The sequence below is a fragment of the Ambystoma mexicanum genome, chromosome 1p (assembly GCF_040938575.1).
Source record: "Ambystoma mexicanum isolate Mex_15411 chromosome 1p, UKY_AmexF1_1, whole genome shotgun sequence".
NCBI classification, from domain to species: domain Eukaryota; kingdom Metazoa; phylum Chordata; class Amphibia; order Caudata; family Ambystomatidae; genus Ambystoma; species Ambystoma mexicanum.
This window is the reverse complement of record NC_090921.1, coordinates 1,476,150,834-1,476,172,976: the sequence shown is the minus strand read 5'-3', so window position 1 is coordinate 1,476,172,976 and position 22,143 is coordinate 1,476,150,834. Positions and strand designations below refer to the sequence as shown.

The 22,143-nt window shown below is 45.5% G+C and overlaps 1 protein-coding gene across 2 annotated transcripts in view; it reads right to left on the bottom strand.

Moving 5' to 3' along the window:
* Window positions 1–22,143, bottom strand: part of LOC138455904 (G patch domain-containing protein 4) — a 296,404-nt gene that overhangs the window by 249,925 nt on the left and 24,336 nt on the right. For both annotated transcript variants that reach the window (XM_069607140.1, XM_069607141.1), the window contains exon 2: window positions 15,645–15,814. In XM_069607140.1, the coding sequence (XP_069463241.1) occupies window positions 15,645–15,723 (79 nt within the window). In that variant the 5' untranslated portion in view covers window positions 15,724–15,814. The remainder of the gene's footprint in view (window positions 1–15,644; window positions 15,815–22,143) is intronic.

Below are 22,143 nucleotides of genomic sequence, written 5' to 3'. Positions count from 1 at the left end.
AGTAGCTAAAAAAATAAATATATAAAGAAATCGCAGGAGACATGTTTTTCAAGATGGAGCCTTAAGCCCCCCCTTTTTTTTTTTAAAACAGATCCCGGTCTTTTTTCACCATTTCTTTTTGGAAAGGTCCTTCTAGTGTTTGTCTCTGCATGCCAAACCACGTCTGGTCCCTTTGTTTCTATGCCTTTGGCGGGCTTCAGGACTGAAGACCGCCTCTGGCGTCTGAGTGTCTGGGGTGGGCAGGAAGTGAGGGAGGTGCCCGAAACTCCCTTTGCTTAGTCTCCTAGGAGACCCAAATGCACTCTGGCGTGATTGGCTGGCTGACTGTCCGGCAAGGACAGCCACCATGCTGGGTGAGTGGCAGCTAGGCTGGAATGAATGGGAGAAAATGGTTTAAAAGGCAAGTCTCTTGGACTGGAAAGCAGAGTCGACCACTGGAACGAAAGAACTGAAGATGAGCTGGAAGAGGACGGCTGCTGCAACTCCTGGACCGTTGTTTTGCCCGGTGAAGCCCTGCTGCAGGGCCGAATTACCAAGTTCATCTCGACAGAGAACCCCTTCAAGGACGACTTCTTCCCTTGAGTTGGTGGGACCAATCAACTCGTAAGCCACCTGGATACCATTCTCGGAGCTGGTTAGGATTAACCAGGGGGGAAGGACACCAGCTTGTGTGCTTGAATTACAGCTACTCGAACTGAAGGGACTCCATTTTGTCAGCTTTTCCGATGATCTTGTGCAGTGCAGGAGTGCCCAGACATCCTCCCTCTTGTCCCCATGATTGAGGCTAAGGAACAGTGAGATCTGCAGGAACCAACGTCTTCAGCTGCCTCTTTTGCTTCATATTAAGATACTGCGTCAACCCGATTGAGAGAACGCCTCTCATGCGGTGAAAGTTCGTGGAACTTTCCCAACTTGCAGGCCTAAATCAGCTTGTGACCCACCATATGATTCTTTTTCGTACAAACTATACTTCTGAGAACTTTGGCAAAGACTTTACTGTTTACTTCAAGAACTGCTCTTTCCTATCCAAGACACTAGTCCATTGACGTTGGCCTAAGCCTATTGAAATGAATAGAGTGCTCTAGTGAACTAAAACTATTTGCACTGCCTAAGAAAGTATTTGTGATCTATTCTGCTAACTTGTGCCTTTTTACTCCCATTGAAAGTAACTGAAATGCCATTTTGATCCTATATCAGGGGAGTCTAATTTGTTCAGAAATTCATTGGTTTGATATTGAAGTGTGTTTGTGTATAATATTAAGTTGCCTCCTTCTAGTGAATGTTTTCTAAATGATTGTGTAATAAATTAATAAGTGTTTTACCAAGAAACCTTGAAGTGTCTACTTGAAACACTGATTGAAAGACCTCTGTGTAACCTCTTGTACTGCTCACATTCCCTCTTGAGATAAGCCTGGCTGCTCAGCTCGCTACCACAAAACGGTGTAGTACAGACTTATACCAAAGGTTGGTTTTGCTTACACCTGTACTCCTAATTGTATGTGGTGGTCCGAGATGGTACTGCATGCAATTCTGCCTAAAACTAACCACTTAGTTTTGCTTTCAGGTATATGATGAACTGTATGCATTGTATTTACTAGCTGTGACTGTATATAGGTTTTATATTGAGTGTTGCGTGATAATATCACCTGCTCAATTCATTTTTATAATGTGTTTTAGGCCTACATAAACAGAATATTTTTGTACTGTCTAAGAGTAGAGTAATCATTGTATTTTTAACTGTGTGGACTCATTGTGGACCCCAGAACCCACTCATCTCCGAGCTTTAGTCATGATCACTCTCTACGCTTACCTTAATATTAATTTAGCATTTATATAGCGATACGAACCCTCAGGCATCTAAGCGCTGCTTATTATTACCCACGGTGTGTGGTGCTCGTTTATCAACCTCGGAAGGATGAAAGGCTGAGTTTGTCCCTGCCGAGATTTGAACCTGCGTCGGCAGGCTCTTCACGGATGTCAAAGCGAGCACTCTACTCGCTGTGCTGTCCGACTGGGTATGACCTTGATTGGTTTGGGTAAACTCCCAGAGTTCCCCTGTTCACTATAACTAGGATGTCCTCCTAAAATCTGTCCACCAGGCCAGATTTTTGAAATCCATCTTAACATAAACGAAGGAGGCAGTCTGATGGCAGTAACTTGTACACCCAGTTTTCCTCCCATTTAATGGGATGTCATCTCAGGCACTTCTTGCATTTTTTTTTTTATTTATCTTGCAAGCACCTGGTACCATGGTTATTTAGCAACTTATGAACTATTATGTGGCTCACTTTAGCGTTTGACAAAGCATAGTGAATTAGTTATTTCTCCATTCTGGGCCAAGCATTTTAACGTAATGCTGCTATGTTTATCTATTTAATATGAAGGTATAAACGTTACTCTGTACCAGGGCTGACAAATCCAATGTTGTACATTGCCTTCATTCATCCTTTATAGAACCTATGAGTTTTTCCATTCCATATAGAGGTCAGTGCAATATTTTCCTTCCTCAGATAAAGGGGTCCCATCCTTTATACTCGCTCCCACTCAAATGGCCAGGTTTGGTGTTCTCTCATACTATCCCCTGACTCTCAAGACACACGTGCGGTAAGGTGTATTGCCATTTTAAAATTTTAGTCATGCATTACACGATCTCAAAATGCACACTGTTACGCCAGGGCTCTACATTTCTGAGGGCAGGAACATCTTGCACTTACCTACTGCCACATGATGACTTTACTTCATCTGAACCTCACACCCACGAAAGATGATCAGTTGCTCCAGTGGAACCTATACAAAATCTACCTAGCTCTGCCCTTTCCGCAATAGCCTTGTCATCCCCCAAACATTCCTTCTCCTGCCCCGCAGCTCTCCCACCTCCCCTTATAACTCCTTTGCTAGGATCCCAGGGTATCCCTATGCCCTCCGAGCTGGGCCCCGAATGGCGTTGTGCGTCACTGGACCTCCACAGAATCCTTTTGACTGCAGGCTCAAGCCCTGATCGAGTCTTTCCTGCCTCTCTTGCATTCCGTTGTGTCCCCGATATGTGTCCTTCCTCTCGTACTCTCTCGGGTCCATGCTCCCGCCTGGCTTCACTCCAAGTACGGGATTTGCACACTGGCAAAAACATACCATACACTGTGTGTATTGCTGGCCATACTTTGCCATAGTGATCATGCTCAGTTCGTAGTTATTGGATTTTTTTTTTTTTACACCTAGAACAAAACTGATGTCACACTGAGGATGAGCGACAGGGAGCCGGAGAAGAACAGAGAGCCACTAAGAAAGTCAGGCAAAAAGCGACAGTAATGCTCTCATGCCGATCCATCTCCGCCACAGACATTTCTTTTGCTTTTTCTACCCCCCACCCCTGCCATCTCCAGGCCTCTGACATTTTCTCCCTTCATTAAACCTCTGTACTTCACCTTTCCAGGCCTCTCCTGTACCTGGTTTTCTTTGGCGACCTCGGCCCTGCTCCCCCCAACCCCTCCGTTTCCCCCCCGATTGGGTCCTACTCGGAGGTAGCAACCTCTTAACAGGGGTCCCCCATGGCAGCTCTGCCCGGGCAGCCCTCTGCTAAGGGCCAGAGGCAAAGGGAAGCTCCAGATGGCGAATGCCGGAGAAGCAGGCAGCCGTCAACCAGCAGAAACCAACAAGGAAGGCGAGGTCTGGACAGGGGGAGCAGCAATTATGGCTCCCCCTAGACCAGTGGTCTTCAAACTTTTTTGGCCAGGGCCCCCGAGCAAAATTTGGGCAGGTCGGGACCCCCCAGAAATGCCAAATGGACAGTATATATTGCGCGCCGTCAACTTCTCCCATCAAAGTCGCTGGGCTCCCTCATCCCACTCCTACCCAGTCGCTGGTCTCTCCCCACCCCATCACACACCCAGGGCTCTCCCCACTCTGCTCCCATCACTATCCCATGGTTCCCGCCCATTGTGCTCCCACCATAGTCCCTCGGTTCCCCCATCCCGTTCCCAACACAGTCTGAGGGCCAGTGGCGGCTGGTGAATCTTTTTTAAGCGGAGGGGCATTAAGGGGAGGTTCGGGGGGGTTTCCCCCTGTGAATTTTTTTTTAAATAATAGGTTAAAATGTTGCATTGTAGAGCATACTTTTAACAAAAAATGGGTAAATAGCCAAACAGTTTGCAATTGTTGCTGGGAGTCCAGGGGGCAGGCATTGATATTTTATTTCTATCGCGCTCGTACACAAGTGTTTCAGAGCGTGACAAGGCAAGGGAGGGGAACAGAGGAGAATAAAACAGCAATCTTACTAGGCCCAGTGACATTGAGAACGCGCAAGTGTGAGGGGAAAAGTGCATGGAAGGGGGGAGAAGTGGAAAGTGCGAAGCAGAGGAGAAACAGATAAATAACAATAAATAAATAATAAAGGCAACAAACAGTGGTAGTGCAGCCAGCAATTTGCAAGTGCTACGTTTAAGGCAGCAGACAGGGTAGGTCTGATAAGTGCAGGAAGAAAGATGGTTCTCCTCAAGTTTTAGAGTGGCAGGGCGCTGTTCCAGAGGGAGGCCCCAGCCGAAGACGGAGATCTACCCCCAGCTCGTTTCTTTGATAAACGACTGACCCTGAGGGAGTTGGAGGTAGAGGAGTGAAGAGCTCGAGAGGGGAGGTATTTGCGGAGGAATAGCTGAAGGTATTTTGGACCGAGGCCCCAGAAAGCCTTGTGGACAAGGCAGAGGGTTTTGAATGATAGATGTCCGGTAAAAAGATACCATCCCTGTCCCCTGGGCCCCACTGGTCCTAACACAATGAACATGATTATGTGTATATGCAAGGCGCTGCACAGTCATACAGCAATCACTCTATCATTCACATGAGCATCCATCACCATACACTCACTCATAACGCATCCATACACATGTTTAAATAAAAACAATGAACATAAACGTACCTTCTGCATTGGCCTGTGTGTGGGTGCTGCTCCAGCTGCTCTGTCCGTATGTGCGAGGAGGCGCAGGAGCTCCCCCTCGGACATACAGACATGCAGTGCCCCAGCCAGCATTTCCAATGAGCTATGCAATGCTGGCGAAGCAAAACGCCCCAGCACTTGCATGGCTCAGTGAGCATGTGCGGCTGGGGAACTAAACTGAACTGTCAAAGGGAAACAGTGTTTCCCTTTGACAGTTCAGCCAGCCCAGGAGCACTCCATTAGCTGGATAAAGCAGCTGAGGGAGTGCTCACTGTTTCACTGGGCTGGCTCCTTAGCTCCTCCATAATGGGTGAGGGGCCACTATGCAGTTAGTAATGTTGACCATTGTTGCTGAATATATCACAATTTACTTACATTTTAACACAAAGCACCCCTTTGGGTACTATTGAAAGAGTGGGCTTCATAACTACTCTGGCGGTAGCTGTGCCGGTAAAACCGGCACGGCTGCCACTGGAGTTGCATCCGGGTCTGGCACCCGCGAATGGGCAATTACTAGGTCATGCCGAGTTAGGCGGACATGATAATTGCCTTTTCGAAGGTGCCGGTAGATCCCCATTCCCATTTGAGCCCCATATGGCTCAAATGGGAAGGGGGAGCTCGGATGCACCGGCACCGTTAATAACGGTGCCGGTGCATCCGACGAGCTGAGGTCAGACCTGGCGGGGGCTGTCAAGCACCCACGAGCACAACTCTTACTATGGCGGAACGGTAGCAACGGTGCCGGTAGCTTACCAGCACCGTTGTTACTGGTCCGCCATAGTAGTAATGAGGCCCAGTCTGTGACTAAAGGAATGAATATCCATTTACAACTGTGGGCCACTTTTTCATTGTTGCCTGAGACAGTTTCATGCTTCAGCCCGCCCATGTGGGCCACCCCTGCCCATTTCTTCCAATCTAAAAAAAAAAAAAAAAAAAAAACTTTTTTCATGCTGAGCTCTCAGGGCCCCCCTGGGATGCACCCGCGGACCCCTAGGGGGTCGCGACCCACAGTTTGAATACCACTGCCCTAGACTGTCCGACCCATCTTGTCTTGCCTTAGACTAATATTATCTAAGAGCCTATAGTCTGTTGCATATATATCATATTTAGCCTGTTTTACCTTAAAAACCATCACTAAGTATTACTGCATCTACTGTGAATACCAGCTTGCGCCACATCGAGACAGAACTGTGGAGATTAGATTGCATCACACTTAGACTAAACAACGCGATAAGTACTTCAGCGACTAAACCCATCTTACAGGCACACATTGAGGTGTCATTGTATGGTGAAACCCAGGCCTTTTCTCCCATTATCTAAGAATCTCAGTTCTAGGTGCGTTTCTCTCAATTGACTGCCATTTTGTGAAACCTAGGTCTTCATCCCACTATCTAGGAATCTCAAATCTAAGTGTGTTCCCCCATTGCTTGTCATCTGCGATTGCTAGAACCCCTTCACCCAGGAACACCCAGCAACCACCAAAAGCAAATAATGATAGCCAGGTCACTGCCCAAGTTAACTAGGAACCAGTCACCCTCCTCCCAACTGCGCTGCCCTCTTTCAATGCATAGTACCTCACCAGAGCCCTGCTTAGACAGGCCATCCATAGATAGTGGAACACCAGAACCTAACCCAGTAATTGGACAACCACCCAAAGAGGGCATCCAGTTATCGCATTGCAAGAGGATAAGAGCCTCTAACCCAAACATTGCCAACCCAGGGCGGGGTACACGCCTTCATCAGCCAGCTAGACAGACCATTAGAGTAACACAGAGGAATACTGCCACTCCTCAACATGCCTGCCAACTAGGCCGACAAACTACAATACCAAATACACAGGATAATCGAAGATGTTTGAGCACAGAAACGCAAAGACAAAGAGGTAAGGAAAACCTGTTAACCCACCTCTAAAACCTCAATCTTCTGCATACACCTCCCATACAGAAACTCACACAACCACCTCTCTGCACAGCAATCTGCACGCACTTCACCACACTGCAACAACAGACTAACACATAACCTGGCACAACAGCACATGGGAAGTCGCACCGACCCGAAAACAGCACTTAAGCTCAGCGAATGTTGCAAATCGAAAGGAGCTGCCAACAGGACATCACAATTCTCACTTTCCTATTCACACTACACCCTACTAGCCCCTCCACTCCCACTACCCTTTTTTGACACCTGCCCGAGCGCCTGGGGACCACTGCGGTGGTGACGGTGCGCGCTACAAATACATTTAACATTAAATATTACCACCTTCTCAAACATTACAACTATGTGACCACTTCAAGAACCAGCTCACCAGATTCCTTTATCTGGTATCAATCAATTGATGCAATCCTTTATATATCATTCATAATTTCAGAATTATCCATTGTTCCTTTACCTCCCTTCTACATTTATATTCAAAATTCAAACTAGTAGTTGTATCCGTGTGGTAATTCCTACTAAAGAAAAGAAAAATTAGACACATTTTGTACTTTTTACATTGTCTACACCATGAAACCTAACCACATGCCAAATGTCAGGCTTTTAGCATTCAAAAAAAATCCCTCCCTCTCTCTCCCCCTCCTCTCTCTCCCCCCCCTCTCTCTCCCCCCCCTCTCTCTCCCCCCCCCTCTCTCTCCCCCCCCCTCTCTCTCCCTCTCTCTCTCCCCCTCTCTCTCCCCCTCTCTCTCTCTCTCCCCCTCCTCCTCCTCCTCCTCCCCCCCCTCCTAGGCGCCAAACAATGGAACGCTATGCCGCAGAACCTGAGCAGAACCTTCCTTTTGGACCTTCAGAGCAAAAACAAAGTCCTGGCTCACCAACAAGAATTCCACCACTATCTGACACACTAATTAATGTACAAGTTTCCTTTGTCGACCACCATGCAACCGGGTCAACTGCACTTACTGTTATTATCTTGTATGTCTATACTCTGTTGTAACCTCCTCTAAGTCTCCGGCGCCCAGTTACCTTAGGGTATGGCGCGCGGTAGAAAGCCCAGCCTTCTATTTATACTGTATATACCTACTGTTGTGTACTATGACTGTACATGCCTATATAGGCTTGTAAAATTATGTGTTTTTACTATGTCTATAATTGTATATGATGTGATTTACTCTGCCTGTATCTGTAAATATTATTATGTCCCTTGTACCCAAGTGAAGTGCCGAGTTGCCTCAGGGCTTGGTGCGCTATATCAATAAATACAATAGAGTCAGGGCTGGAAATCTGCTCTTTTGGACTTCAGGCCTGGCCCATATGGTATTTATGGGCCAATGCCTTGCTGATGAAAGAGCCTTTGTAATTTGAATATTTGTGGATGTTGATGTTAGTTCAGTTTCCTCTTCAGAAGTTTCCAGACTTGTAGTCCTGGAAAGTGTAAAATTCTACCCTTCAAGAAGACCTGTGAGATGGTGTCAATATATTAAACTGAAGCGCAACAAAGATTCCTCTGAATTTAAATTATTTTTTAAATGTTCAGCCCAAACAGACACACAGGGCAAGTAATAACATTCCACTCAAACTATATGGCACGTCTGGTTTGCTTTACTCGTTTGAAGGATCCTCATCTGCAGTGGGCAGTTTCAAAGAGTTTGTTAGCATGGAAAGGATATGTAACCGTCCTCCCATCCTGTATGCTGAGGTTGGGGAATGTCTTTGCGAGTTGAAATTAATGCCATATGTCATAATTCAGTGCTGGCTCCTGTAAAGAACTCATGGTCGCAACAGTAAAGACACACTCACGTGATCACGATTCAAGGACATTTACTTAAAATATGCAGGTTGGGAAAACGCCTAATCTAAACTAAATCTAAGATCGGAGCAAGCATAAACCATCAAATACAAATAAGGCAGTCTATGTGGCGTCACGTCAAAGTAAAAGGCCTATACTAAAAAAATAACTATTGCCAAATCATTACAACTAATTAAAGAAAGAGTGTGGGATATGGATTTCAATAAGAAAGAAGTGTTTACAAATAATAAGTCAGGATGTGATTGCCAGTGGGTCTCCCTAACCCACGTCTTAAACATGGGACAAGTTGGCTCTCGTGAGTACAGCACACCCTTGAGCTTTCCCACTACGAGCCGCCAGTTCCGTTCCAGCCATCAGGTTCTTCGATGGTTAAGTCTCTTTTCAATAAAAAGTCCCTTGCCTTTGAGGGCTTGATATTTTCAACAAACAAACACAAGGTTCCTCATGTATGGCTTTGCGTGACGGCATAATCCCTGGGTCCCCCTCTTCCGGGTGCAGACCCCTCACAAGTCGTATTCAACAAATCAATGAAACAGTTCCTTTTGTAACGAACTTTGGGTGATAAGTTTCCATCCCCCTGGATCTCCCTTGGCCGGACTCGGACCGCAAATGACAAGGGGGACACTTCACTTCCCCTTTTCTTGCAATACTTCTTGCTTTCATATATCTTTAATGTCCTTTTTCCATGCAGGATTAGTTTCCCTTCGCTTCACAATCATCTGTCGGTCAAAGACTTTCGACTGTGCGGAGGATTTTACAAGATCCCCGTAGGACCACTTTGACCCATGTTCTCACCTTTCTCCCAAGGCCTTCTGGTAACTGTAGTTCAACAGAAGGGTAATCGCCTTGGGAACACCCACGTGGTGCTTCATTCTTCTATGCTGGCTTTCCCCTTTCCAATATCAACAGTTCTTTGTTTCATTCAAAGTTCAATTAGCTGCTTGCTAATTTTGTTCAACACAGTTCGGTTTCTTTATCGGCTCTCCCCTCGACTCACCGGCTGTGATGAATCGCTTTGCCTTCTTGTCTGTAGAGTCAAGAGGCCGGTACCATTGGGCCATGCGTCTCTACCCAGCATGGCTGTCAGCGGAGGAGGTGCCCGGGTACCGTTGACATCTGCTGCAACACACGCTGGCTATTGTTTGCGGTCTTACAATTCCTTCTCTTGAGGTTTCAGGGGTCTCTGTCGATAAGGGCAACATCACTTCTTTCTCCCCTTGGCATCCTCTCGACGTCTTTCCTCTTCTTTTGAAAAGAGAGAGAGAGAGAGCTCTGGTGTCAGTCTGTTGTCTTTCGTGTTCTGCGAAAGTGTTAGTATCGGAAAGGGGGGGGGGGCGTTTTGGAATATCCTATGTGGTAGGATGGCCAAAAGGTGTTCAAAGAAGGGTGATACCGCAGCTCACCTGTCGGTGTCCCACTCCTACTCCCCAAGCACCCCCCCCCCCATCCAGGTGATCCTCCCACACTGGTCCACTATCAGGAACTGGATACAAAAGCGATGGCCACCTTCACGTTTCTCAAAATCCATTTAAAGTTGGTTTGTTTTAAGTCACAGTTGCAACTTTGAATGTGCATATTTTCAAAAGAGTTCATATTGTACTGGCTTATCAAATCCCCATCAACAGTCCATATCATCAACATCTGAAGGTTTTCTAATCTTGACCTATTAAGTGAACACACAGAAAAAAATGCAAATCAGTTTTTTCTTTCTTAAACTTCTGTTCTTTCTCATCAGGCTAAGCAGTTCTCCATTTAAACAAACAGGTTATTTTCAGGTACTTGAGATGTTGAGCTCAGGCCTTGTTGGTGAGCTTTGGGTAGTTGCACAACATTGCAGGTTTTGTTTGCGTATGTGTGTTCCAGCTATTGTGCCCAGGCTCCAGTTTACATGCGTTTTTACAATGAGACCTTGCTCTGCATATTTTCTCACGAGTCAAACATATTTAGAAAGAACACTGGCAGGCTAAAATCTGGCCTGATCCCAGGAGGGAAGTGTTTTGGGAGAGAAAGGGCAGATAGGAGGTGGCAATGGCCAAAGCGAATATCCTTGGGCAAGCAATGAATTGGTAAATAACCGAACACCCACAAGCTACGTTTCCTTCCCCACATCTCTCTCCTAGCTGAATGCCAATGCAATACTGTCGGCCTATAGGTGGTGCACCATCTAATAGTTAAAACAAATAGTAATATGCATGTAGGTCATATATTTGATACAGTATATGGAGGTGGTAAGGGGGGGGGGGGCACGTTTCCACTTATGTCCAGAGGGCCAAAACAATTTCAGAATAGGCTTAGACTTACGGTACCAGACCAACATAGTCTCATTACACACACAGAAAGCGATTGATAAAATGGTAGCATAACTAGAAAAAAGGGACAAATCCAATAGGGAGTTAAAGTGAGCTAATTATCAGTTTTCCCCTATAGGAGCAGAAATGAAAGAAGCAATTTACACCACAAGGGACACCAGAAGAGACCCCCTTGAAGAGCTCCAGTCGCAGGCTCAAGCCCCAGATGACCAGAGAAGAAAGGAAGCCGAGCAGGATTCAGGCCAATAGAACCCAATGGGGAACCACAGTGTGATGTTGTAGCTCCCCCACCCCCGTAGGAACAGCTGAGGAAAAATCTGAATAATAACCCAAGACCCATTACAAGTGCCCAGGGAGATAGATTTGTAGAAATAGGCTCAGATACAGCAAAACAACCCAGTGAAAACAAGGCTTTTTTTACATGCCGAGATTCAGGATATGTTACCTTAGACCACTGACGATGCAGATGACACAAAAGAAGAATTGACCTTCCCAGGAGGGGTGCCACCCCGGATAGGAGCAAATACAATCACAACGAAAACACCAGGAAGGTGTAGGAACCCAACCAAGTGGAGCCACACAGCTTGAGTTTAGAGCAAACACAGTGCAAGCTGGTCAGCAAGGAATGGTTCCATGATAGGCGCAGTGGCAGGAGGCTATCCGAGATGGATCAATGCAAAGCTGCAGCAGCGTGGTAGTGTCACACCACTCTCCTGGACAACTTCCTACCTCGATGAACTATGCTGTTTTTTTACACTTGTGGAAGACCGAAATAAAGCAAACAAGAAACAGTCCCAGCGCAGGACATGCAATACAGACAGTGACAAGGATGACGAAGAGCCCAGGAAAGAGGTCCACCAGCCAAAAGGTGAGAGTAGAGCAAGAGACAAAGGACCAGGGCTTAGCCATGATGAACAAATTTGGTCACAAAATTCAGCAGCCCAACTTCCTGACAAAATCTTCCAGCAATTCAGGTTAGCATCATACTTGACGAACGCATAGGGTTTCCCCAGATACCCACATGCTCGGAGGATAGCTCAGGGGCAACGTGCTTGCCTTGGAAGCAAGACGACACGGTGCAACACAAGTTTGATCCCCGGGTCAGCGCTTAGAAACCTCTGGGTATTAAGCGCGCTATAAATAACCTATCATATCATGCACTCATGGGCTGGCCTAAGCCAGCCCCCCAATCAAACACCACGCAGATACACAATGGTGTTTGGCAGCCAGCCAATTATGCTGGCCCAGAAAACCACCCACAATTCAGGTCCACCCACAAAGTTTGTGTATTAGGGGCGTCTGGGGGAAGGAGACGAGTCTAAACCACTACAGAGGGTGCAGGGCTAGGCTCAGGATCACCCCTTTTGTGCACATCAGCCATTTAAGGCCTGCCTCATGGCTTCCACAAAAACAAAATGGCAGAGAGAAGGAGTTAAACGATGTATTGGCACTCCAATGGCTACCCAACTAGCACATTTGGTACTAGTGCAGTAAAATCATCTGTACCCCAGTTGATGCCAAAACTATATTACAGCTCCCACTAGCCTACCCTAAAACATAAGTGGATGGCGAAAGTCACCTATGGAAAAGAAAAATTTGCTTAAAAAGCAAACCTGTCCTTTGAGACCTATGGGCGCTCATAGGACAGCATATGAAAAAAGGGTTGCAGTAATCACAATAATTAGCTCAGATAACTGGAAAAAAACAATCCCCCTAAAGTGTAGGGGTCCCATAAAATGGCACAGCAAAACCCCCAAAATGGAATTCTGCCCTAACACTTGCCTATTCCTACAACAGTCCCCACTTGTCTTGTTCTGTGCCACTTGCCATTACCGTTTATTCATTTTGTTCTAGAGCCATTGTGCTGGAACATTTGCCAAGAGTTAATACTAGATATTTTTTTTGTAAGGAGGGGTCACTTTTTCAAGGGGTGGAAAGTTGTCTTGGAAGTAATGGCATTGACTGCACCCTACAAGGTATTCCTTTAGGATCTTAACACCACAGTGCAGAAAATCAGTTTCCTGTAAATGGAAAAACGTTGGCATCAGAGCAGTACTGCACAACATTTCTTTTACCTTTAAGATAGCGCTGTGTGTCGAGTAACTGATGAAGAAATGTGCATACATGAATCTTCCATAACCAATGTTTAAATTCTGTTGGGCATGACTACGCCCCCTTTCCTTAAATCAAAGCCATACGTACAGCAGTAATTCCCACAATGCAAGCTGCTAAAGCAAACGTTATCCTTGGATTCTTGTTACAGCAACTCATAGGGCACAATTTCATGTGTGGGGTTCCTTACTAACTTTCTAAGTCCCCTAAAACGTGTGTTGTTCTATGTTAGATTTCTGACCTCCTTTTGGTGCTCAGAGGGACTTCTACTAAAGTTCAATTGTCATTGCAACTCATGCTGGTGTGCAGCCCTGTAGAAGTGCTTAAGGCTACCGAAGTATGGGTACTTTTTAAACACCACATTTTGATTCCAGGGTGATTCTATCACTTGGGGATAAAGAAAGGAGGGGGAGGGAGTTTCAAGGTGGGGCGGGGGTGGAGAAGGAGAGATTTAAGGGAGGTGCGAAATGAGGAGAAAGTAGGATTTCTGGCTACATTATGGTTGTAGGAGTTTTGTACCGCATTAGTAGCCAAATGCATGCGTAGGATAGCTGTTTGGGTACTAATATTTGTTTTTATCCAAGTCCTATCTGCAGCGGTTTTGTTTTGTGACGTTCTTTCAGAGGGCCACAGGGTACTGCCAAAATGGCGGTTTTACTGATTTCAGCTCATCCTGAGCAGGCAAAGGCAGTCTTGGTTTAGGTTTAAGCGAGTCTAAATTCGGCTTAGGATCTCTTACAAATCCCAATCAACACCTTGAGTGGAAGTTTCCTGTATATGTATATATTTGTATGTATGTATATATATATTTTTATAAAGCGCCGGTAGCCCGAGGGCATCAGGGCGCTTGAACATTACAACATAGAAGAGAAGAAAGCAGGCATAAAGAGACGCAAAACAGTTGGCATGGAAGACCTGACAGCCACTAGCGCTAGAGATCTTATCTGAAGAGGAGTGTCTTCATCCGTTTCCTAAATACAAGGTGGTTTGCTTCTGACCTCAGTGAATCGGGAAGGCTGTTCCACAATTTAGGTGCCAGTACCAGAAAAGATCTACCCACCCCGATTTCAACTTGAAATTGGGTACGACCAGGAGGCACTTTACTTCTGATCGTAGTCTTCTCCTGGGTGTGTAGAGGACTAGGCTGTTTTTCAAATACTGTGGTGCTTTACCATAGAGGCACTTGTGGACCAAAGAAAGAGCCTTAAACTTTATACGTTCCTCTACTCTTAGCCAATGAAGGGAAATCCTATCGGGGGTGACATGATCTTTCTTCTTCAGATTTTTTACTAGCCTAACCGCACTGTTCTGGATCACCTGACATCTCACTAAGTCCTTAGACGAGGCCCCTAACAGCAGTGCATTGCCATAGTCAAGCCGTGATAAAATAATAGCTCTGGCAATGGTCGCCAGGTTACATTCATTTAGGAAGGGCTTGATATATCTCATTAGCCTGAGATAATAAGCCGTGTTTTTTTGGAGATAGCTGGTCTGGGCATGAGAATCTACCGCAGAGTTAACCATCATGCCCAAGGTTTTCACTTTAGGGGCCACCGAAATGATGGCTTTCTTAATTTGGAAGGATTTGTACTCTGCCCCTAGATTAGCCAACTGACGACTGGAACCACACAGCATCAGTTCGGTTTTTGAATCATTCAGGCACATCCAGTTAGCCTGCATCCAATCGTCTATTGTCTTATAAACCCTTGCAATCACTTCGCTGTCAGCGACGTGCTGGCTGCCCCCCAGTTCCAAAATAAGTTGAGTGTCATCTGCGTAATTCGTAAACGACACGCCTGCATTCACCAGTATGCTGCACAAAGTGCGCATGTATATGTTGAACAGCATTGGTGACAAACTGGCCCCTTGGGGCACTCCGAAGAGGATATCGCAGGGATCAGAAAAGTTGCTGCCCCAGTGGACTCTGGCTTGGCGGTTCGATAGAAATGACAATAACCAGTCAATAGCTCCTTCGGAGCAGCCCACGTTCTCAATGAGTGCCTTGATGAGGAGTTGATGATCTACAAGATCGAAGGCAGCGCTTAAATCAAGAAGCATCAGCATCCCTAACTTATTTTTGTCAAGCAAGCTCAACATCTGATTCTGTAGGTCCAGCATGGCTGTTTCCTAACAAGCAAGGATTGTCTGGCCTCTAAACCTTTGTGTGCTGCGTGTGGGAAATGTTGGAGAAGACTAGACTTGCCCTGCGTGAATGTGCTTACCAATGGGAAACTGTGGCTATTCCACAGATATATTACTGAACTCAGCTGAAGAGATGAGTTGCAGCGGACGACCCTGGTGTGGCCATACTGGATCATTTGTCTTATTTCTGCAGCCTATTAGTTGCAACACAATAAAACGGGACAATGAAGCGAGGTTAAAAGATCAGTTACCGTCAGATCTTGCCCTTGAAAAATCAGAATGAAAGCAAACAAAGTGCATGACTTCTTCTGACATGTGCCAGAAATCTGTGTGGCATGAGGGTAGAAATATAGCCATGGCAGTAATACAGTTAATGAAAATATTTTTAAAACGACTAATACAAAAAATGTACCTTTTTTCCAGCCTTGATTTTGCATGAGCCGTTCTGCAAATTTCATCCCCTTGCTCTCGTTTTCCGGAGGAGCATTCATAATGGCAGATATATAACTAACTGTTTTCCTTCTGTGAACTCCTTCAGCCTCAACATTAAAACATATGCAAATTCAGATAACAAAGAGGAACCTGCAAGAAAAGAATAGAACGTGTCAGTAGTAAGATAGAAAAATTCATAGAGCGAAGTGGTGTTTATTGGGATAACAGATACAACCTTGCAATTCAAAGACACTCAGTTATACACCAGTGCTCAAAATTTCACTGATATACTTGAAATTTGCCCTGGATTTCATCAAGTGCTGCGAGTCAGTTTGCCAGCACTATGAATTATGATGTGAAGAGTCAGGGGGATATTAAGGACACATTCAATATCAGTCAAATCGCTGTATTTGTCCATTTGTATAGCGCACTAAGCCTTCGGGCATCACAGCGCTCTTACATGACCAGTTACTTGCAACGAACATAGCATGAAAGGTGTGAAGAAACAATATAGAACACAAACCATGAGAGGAGGGCAGGTAGACTGTAGGTTCAGAAGTTATGCAAATAGGAGGGTTTTTAAGGGATTTTGGGAAGGTCCAGTAGGAGCATTCTGCTCGCAAGCTGGGTGAGCGTGTGTGTCACTGTTCAGCTGCAATGGTTGGGAAGCTTGAGCCTCCAGCTTTGGCTCATTTAAATTTGGTCTGAGAATATTGGGCCGGGGTGAAGAGGCAGATGCAGGAGATGTTTCAGGGAACAGAGTTACTGGGGTAAAGGGTATGGGTGTGGGCTCCAGGGTCAAAAATGTATACTAAAGTTCAGAAACAGGGATTTTTGACCCTTCTGTTGGTGATAGCTCAACAGTGGAAACAGCAATCAGCACCCAGGACTGGCTACAGAAAGTGTGGAGCTTTGTCTCACTAGAATGGGTAACATATTCGATACAGGGAGATCAGGATATATTCAAAACAGAATGGATGCAAATATTGGTGCATCTACAAAGTGAGTATATGCTACAATGGTGTCCACATAAGATCAGGATAATGAACACGTTATATATCCAACAGAATAAAGGAAGACTAATGGAGAGTTCTCACTCTCAATCCGGTGAGGGGGCAAGTGGGGGAGTTGATTGTTCCATATATTATGTAATGTGATATATGGAAAATAATAAAAACCATGTTTGAAAAGAAAATGAAATTTGGGCTGAGTGAGACGATAAGCATAGGCCAATCGGATGGGTCTGGGAGGAGGTTGCTTTAGTGATTTATTCGACTTGAATTATAAAATAAACAAAATAATGTTTAAAAAGTATCAATAATTACAAAAACAATGTCAGAATTTCAACATGATTTAACGCTTTAAGTGCTAAATTCGAGGTATCTCGTCCTCAGAGCACTATGTTTTCAGTGCAGAGGACGAGATAGCTCGTCCTTTTTAGCACTTGTGTACGATCACTGCGGTGCAGCAATCGCACAAACAGTAAATTCAACCCCCGGGCTATGTGAGGAGGAGGTTCCTCCTCACAGTCTGGGGGCTGGATTTTCAGCATGTGTATTGCACGCTGACGTGACACAAAGTAATTTCACTTGCCGCAGCCATTTTGTCTGCGGGAAGTGAAGATAGGTTTCTCGTTCGATCTCTGGCATTCCTATGCTGTTTTGATTGAGGGCGGTGTCATTGGAAAGGGGAGAATCTCTCCAACGACACCTACCAACTAACATTGCTGGACGTGGATCGCTCCGGCAACACAACTAGAGCACCAAGGATACTTTGAGGGGGGGGGGGGTTGGTGTCTGCTTAGTTTATAAGCAGTACTCTCCCTCCCCCTGCCCCTAAGGATGGGGCAGCATTTTTATAAAGGTTTTGTGCAATATATTGTGATTTTACTTGGTGGGGGGCACTAGATCACCAGGGATGTGTGTTCAGAAAAATGGGGGATGGTGGGGCTTGCCCTCTCCCCCTCCTGCCCCAAATGGATGGGGCATGTCATTTGGCATGGCAAATAGTTTTTTTTTTTTTTATGATGTTGGCCATGAAGTGTTTGGATAGGGGGCAGGGGGTGCCAGTAGAGCATCAGGGATGTTTTTTAGAGGAGGAGCCGCCACCCTCTTCCCCAAATGTGTTTTGTTTTTAGCGGGTGATTGGCCAGTGCTTTCACGAGGGCTGGGCAGTAGGAGCGTTTTATTTTTGTTTGTTTATGGGAGGGGTATGTGGGCTGCCAAAAAAGGATGCTGGCTGCTTTACATAAAAACAAAGTGCATTGCAGGGCACGGATCAATGTTTTTTATTTCGTTTACAGGTCTAGTACTGTTGAAGATTCTCCTTTGTTATCCGAGTAGAGAATCTGCTCTTTTCAACATTGTACATTATACAGGAGGGAGGGGCGGACTGTCAGTGGAGTGGGTGAGACTGGGGCTGAATTGTTGGTGGTGTGGGCGGGAGCGGTGGCTCTTGTCTACACGGAACAGAGTTCTGTCGAGACACTTTTTGCCAGAGTGCAGCTCCATCTTTTTCTGGCCCAATTCCCACTCTGTGCATGGGGAGGTATTTCAGTGGGCTGGGGCACAATTGCAGGGTGTGCTACGTGCTCTGCAAGTTGAACTCTTTCTGTGCAGAGGCTGACTTCTGTGTGCCTGGCACTGCGAGCATCATTGGGCTCTTGCCGGCGTCGGAGGAGGCGGGGCGAGAGGGACACGTGACTACGGGCCACTTCAAAGGAGGAAGGCTACCACCCTTGCGGCATTAAGCCCAGTAGGAGTAAAGCCCAGGGACTGTTAAGCGACTGTTTGGCGCACTGGGGCTGCACCAAAAAGGTAAACAAATTCAAAGGCTACTCCATTAATTGGTATAAGCATCTGTCTTTGTTTAAGGCCCATAATGAGATTACGGAGTTCACCTCTTGAGGAAGATATGGCTGGACAGGATGGGTCATATCTGGGAGCGAGGCTGGGCAGGGGGCATCTACCACTCTCGACCCTGCTATAGCTCAGCCGGTATGTGCTACGAACTACACTCTCAGTAATACAGAGAGTCAGCAAACCCCTGAGGGGTCGTTCCCAAACCTCCATATCCAGAAAGGGTGGAAACGAGGGCTGGAGTATACCCTGACGACACGAAAGATTCAGAGCAGAATTAATGACCACTTCTGCAGAAAAAGAAACAAGAGTGCCAACAACCTGGTTGACATTATTGATTCCATCTGGCAGCCACCCTCCCACGATAATACGAATTTGGAAAATACTCCATCAATAGAGAGGGAAGAAAATAATCAAACGCCCGTAAATACCAATCAAGACAATAGGGCGAGCTCGCCAATCAACCAAGACCAATTGGAAGATCCAACAGCAATCTTTCCCGAAAGATCCCCTCCACCAGGAGAAAGTCCCTTGGCAGCTTTGAGCTTTGTTCTAAATTCCTTGGTCTCAGTATTTGACTTTCTTAAAACGGAGGTACAGACACAAGCGGGTCTCCTCTTGGAGACGTCACATGAAATCTCGAAGAATGAATCAGCACTGGTTGCCACTAACATCATGAATGCAATTTTGATTCCAATTCTGAAAGAAACCCAAATTGAGGGTATCAAACAAGGGTTAGACATTGCCCAAATCCATAATCTACTGAAAGAGGGAGCAAAAAGTAATGTTACAACTCAAGAACTCTTAAAGAAGCTCCCTTCGGAAATACAAAACTCCCAAAACCAGAATGAGATTCCAACAGGGGAGGGTGAAAAAGATTGCTTTGACGACACCCCGCTTTCAGACTCTATTCTGGAAGAATTTCGAAGACTGGCAAATGTCGACATTGACATCATTGAAGACACTGGCGATAGCGCCCAAAAAACTGACGGAGATAATACACAAGATCAACTGACCGGCAGTGGGAGCCAGAGCCCAGAAGAACCTTTGAAAACCAAAAGCAAAAAGTGGCAAAAAAGGAAAAAAGGGGGCAGGTCCAAAGAAACCACTCCCTTTACTTTACATGACAAAAATACGAAGAAATCAAAGAACCAGAGAAATAATGTTCCTAAAAAAACAGGAAAGAACACATTTCTGAAAAATCTGACCACTCCGTCTGGTGAAAAGACAGCGGAAACCAGTACAGCTGCCCTGCCTCTTTCCAATCCCTCTCAGACCACAAATTTGCTTACTTCACAAGCCAATAAATGCGCACCGGGGGAAAAAAGGGAAGAAAAGGCAGGCCCAAATTGCAAGGAAGGTCCCAGTGTTAACAAAATTCAAACCTCAAACTTTGGTATGCAAACGGACCATATAACATCTCCATCTGCAGCCCTTAATAACAAAAATCAAAAATCATCCCATACAAACATCAAAATTGCCCCAATATTTTTGAAACAAAAATTGAATAGGGGAAAAACAAATGTGGGTAAATTGGAGGGAAAACAAGTTGCTATAAAATTAGCGCCAATTTTCTTAAAACCGATGGGGAAAACAGGCTTCACCTCCGCTCTCACTAGTGCTGCTCCCTTAACAGCTGCCCAAGAAGCATCTCCACCAAGAGCCACAATTATTGAAGTCGATTGTTGGAATGGATTAGGGAAATTCATAAATCTTGCAATTCCTCCTCAGGATGACAACAGAGAGAAACTGGAAAGAAAACAGTACTACTCCCCCATAAGAAAAGAAGAAACTGTGAAGCCTAATTTTACCATTCCAAAAGTGTGGCTGAGATTAGAAAAACAAAATAAGGAAAAAATCACTGAGCAGATCAGTTCTACTTTCAGAGATTAAAAACAACTACAATTTGTTTCGCTTTGCCTCAGAAGACATTGAGTACCTTTCATTTCCGATCAGAGAAGATAAATTCTTTGTGGAAATAGCCCTCACTTCCAGAAAGGCGCAACAGGCCCTCATCACTAACAAACACGATCTAGCTAAAGAAGGTCTTCGGGTATTTGAATCAGAGGAGGAAGGAAGGTATGGCAATCGCTCAGGTCCTAAACAGACAGGAGTGGAGGACGCATCCTCCTCTATGGGCACCACCAGAGCGACAAGAGAGCCCCAAAGCAAAGTTTCACCTGGGCCCAAATTAAATGAGAACCTGTTAGCAAAAATCCCAGAAATTGTCACACAAATCTTTCTGAAACTAGGCGAGGAGCAGAACAGGCTTTAGACAAAGGGGTCTCGGATTAATTTCCTGGAACACCAGAGGGCCGAGTTTCCTGAGGAAAAAGCAGCTAAAAAATCTTTTACAACAGAATGACATCATGCTGTTTCAGGAAACATGGCTGGTTAACCCCATTGAAATAGAAGGCTTCACAATACAAAATCTTAAGGCCGCACAAAAACTGAAAGGGAGACCAGCAGGAGGCCTCTTAATAGCAACCAAAAATTCTACTGTCAAAGAAATCGTTCCACTATGCAACAACATGGTGGGCATTCAAGCCTGCAAAGCAGAGATAGGACCGAAGGATTCTCGGCTTACCCTAATCCTGGTTAATGTCTACTGGAACCCTGCTAGGTCAAAACTCCAAGACTTCATAGAATCCCTACACCTCCTACTGTCAACGGCTAAGAGCAAATATGAGGGAGCACAGATCATCATTGCAGGGGACCTGAATACTGACGTATTAATTCAGGGAATGTGAGGTTTGGCCAAACTAAACAAAGTACTATACGGAAAGTGAAGCAATGGTGGGATTTTTTCCAGTCATGGGACCTGGACATGATGAATGAAAAAAGTAGGTCTGTGGAAGTGGCTGGACCAACCTGGCGTCAAGGGGCTCTGCAATCAACCTTAGACTACATCTTCATTTCATCATCTCTTACCCTACTTTGTCCCAGTCTTACTCTGAATTGGGAAGGGGGGAGTGACCACGCCAGGCTGGAACTCCTCTTCCCCAAAATTCAGAGAGCCCCCAACCCATATATCACACAGGAATTGGAGAGTCACAAAGGTAGATTGAAAGTGGTTAAATACAGAAATGGGGGAAATTAAACAAACTTCTGGAGGCAGTTCCTCATATGGGCAAATGAAATGCACCCAGAAAAATTTGGGAAATTTGTGTGGTCCACCTGCCAGTCAAGTGAAGGAAAGACTGCAGGGAAGCAGATGCACCTTCATAATTTCGATGAGGAACCATTCAACAAGAAGAGAATACTGCGCCAAACATTACGCTATATAAGACAAAATAAAACAGAAGACCAGCCCAGCTGTATACAAAAGCTCAAAAAGGCTAAACAAACGTATCGGAATTGGTCAAAGAACCACAAGCATCAAAAACGTCATGAAGATGGGGAGAGAATGCTTTTCCTCCTCAATACAAATAATTGCAGGAACTTTTGGGCGGCATTAAACCAACTGGAAACCGGCCAAAATAGCTCACTCTGCAATTTAGTCCCCGAGCACAAGTGGGTGGAATATTTGTCCAAAAACTTTGAAGCAACTGAACTCAGAGATCATCCTCACCCAAACGTAACCTGGTCGCTGACATTCTCTGAGGAAGAAATTGAGGACCT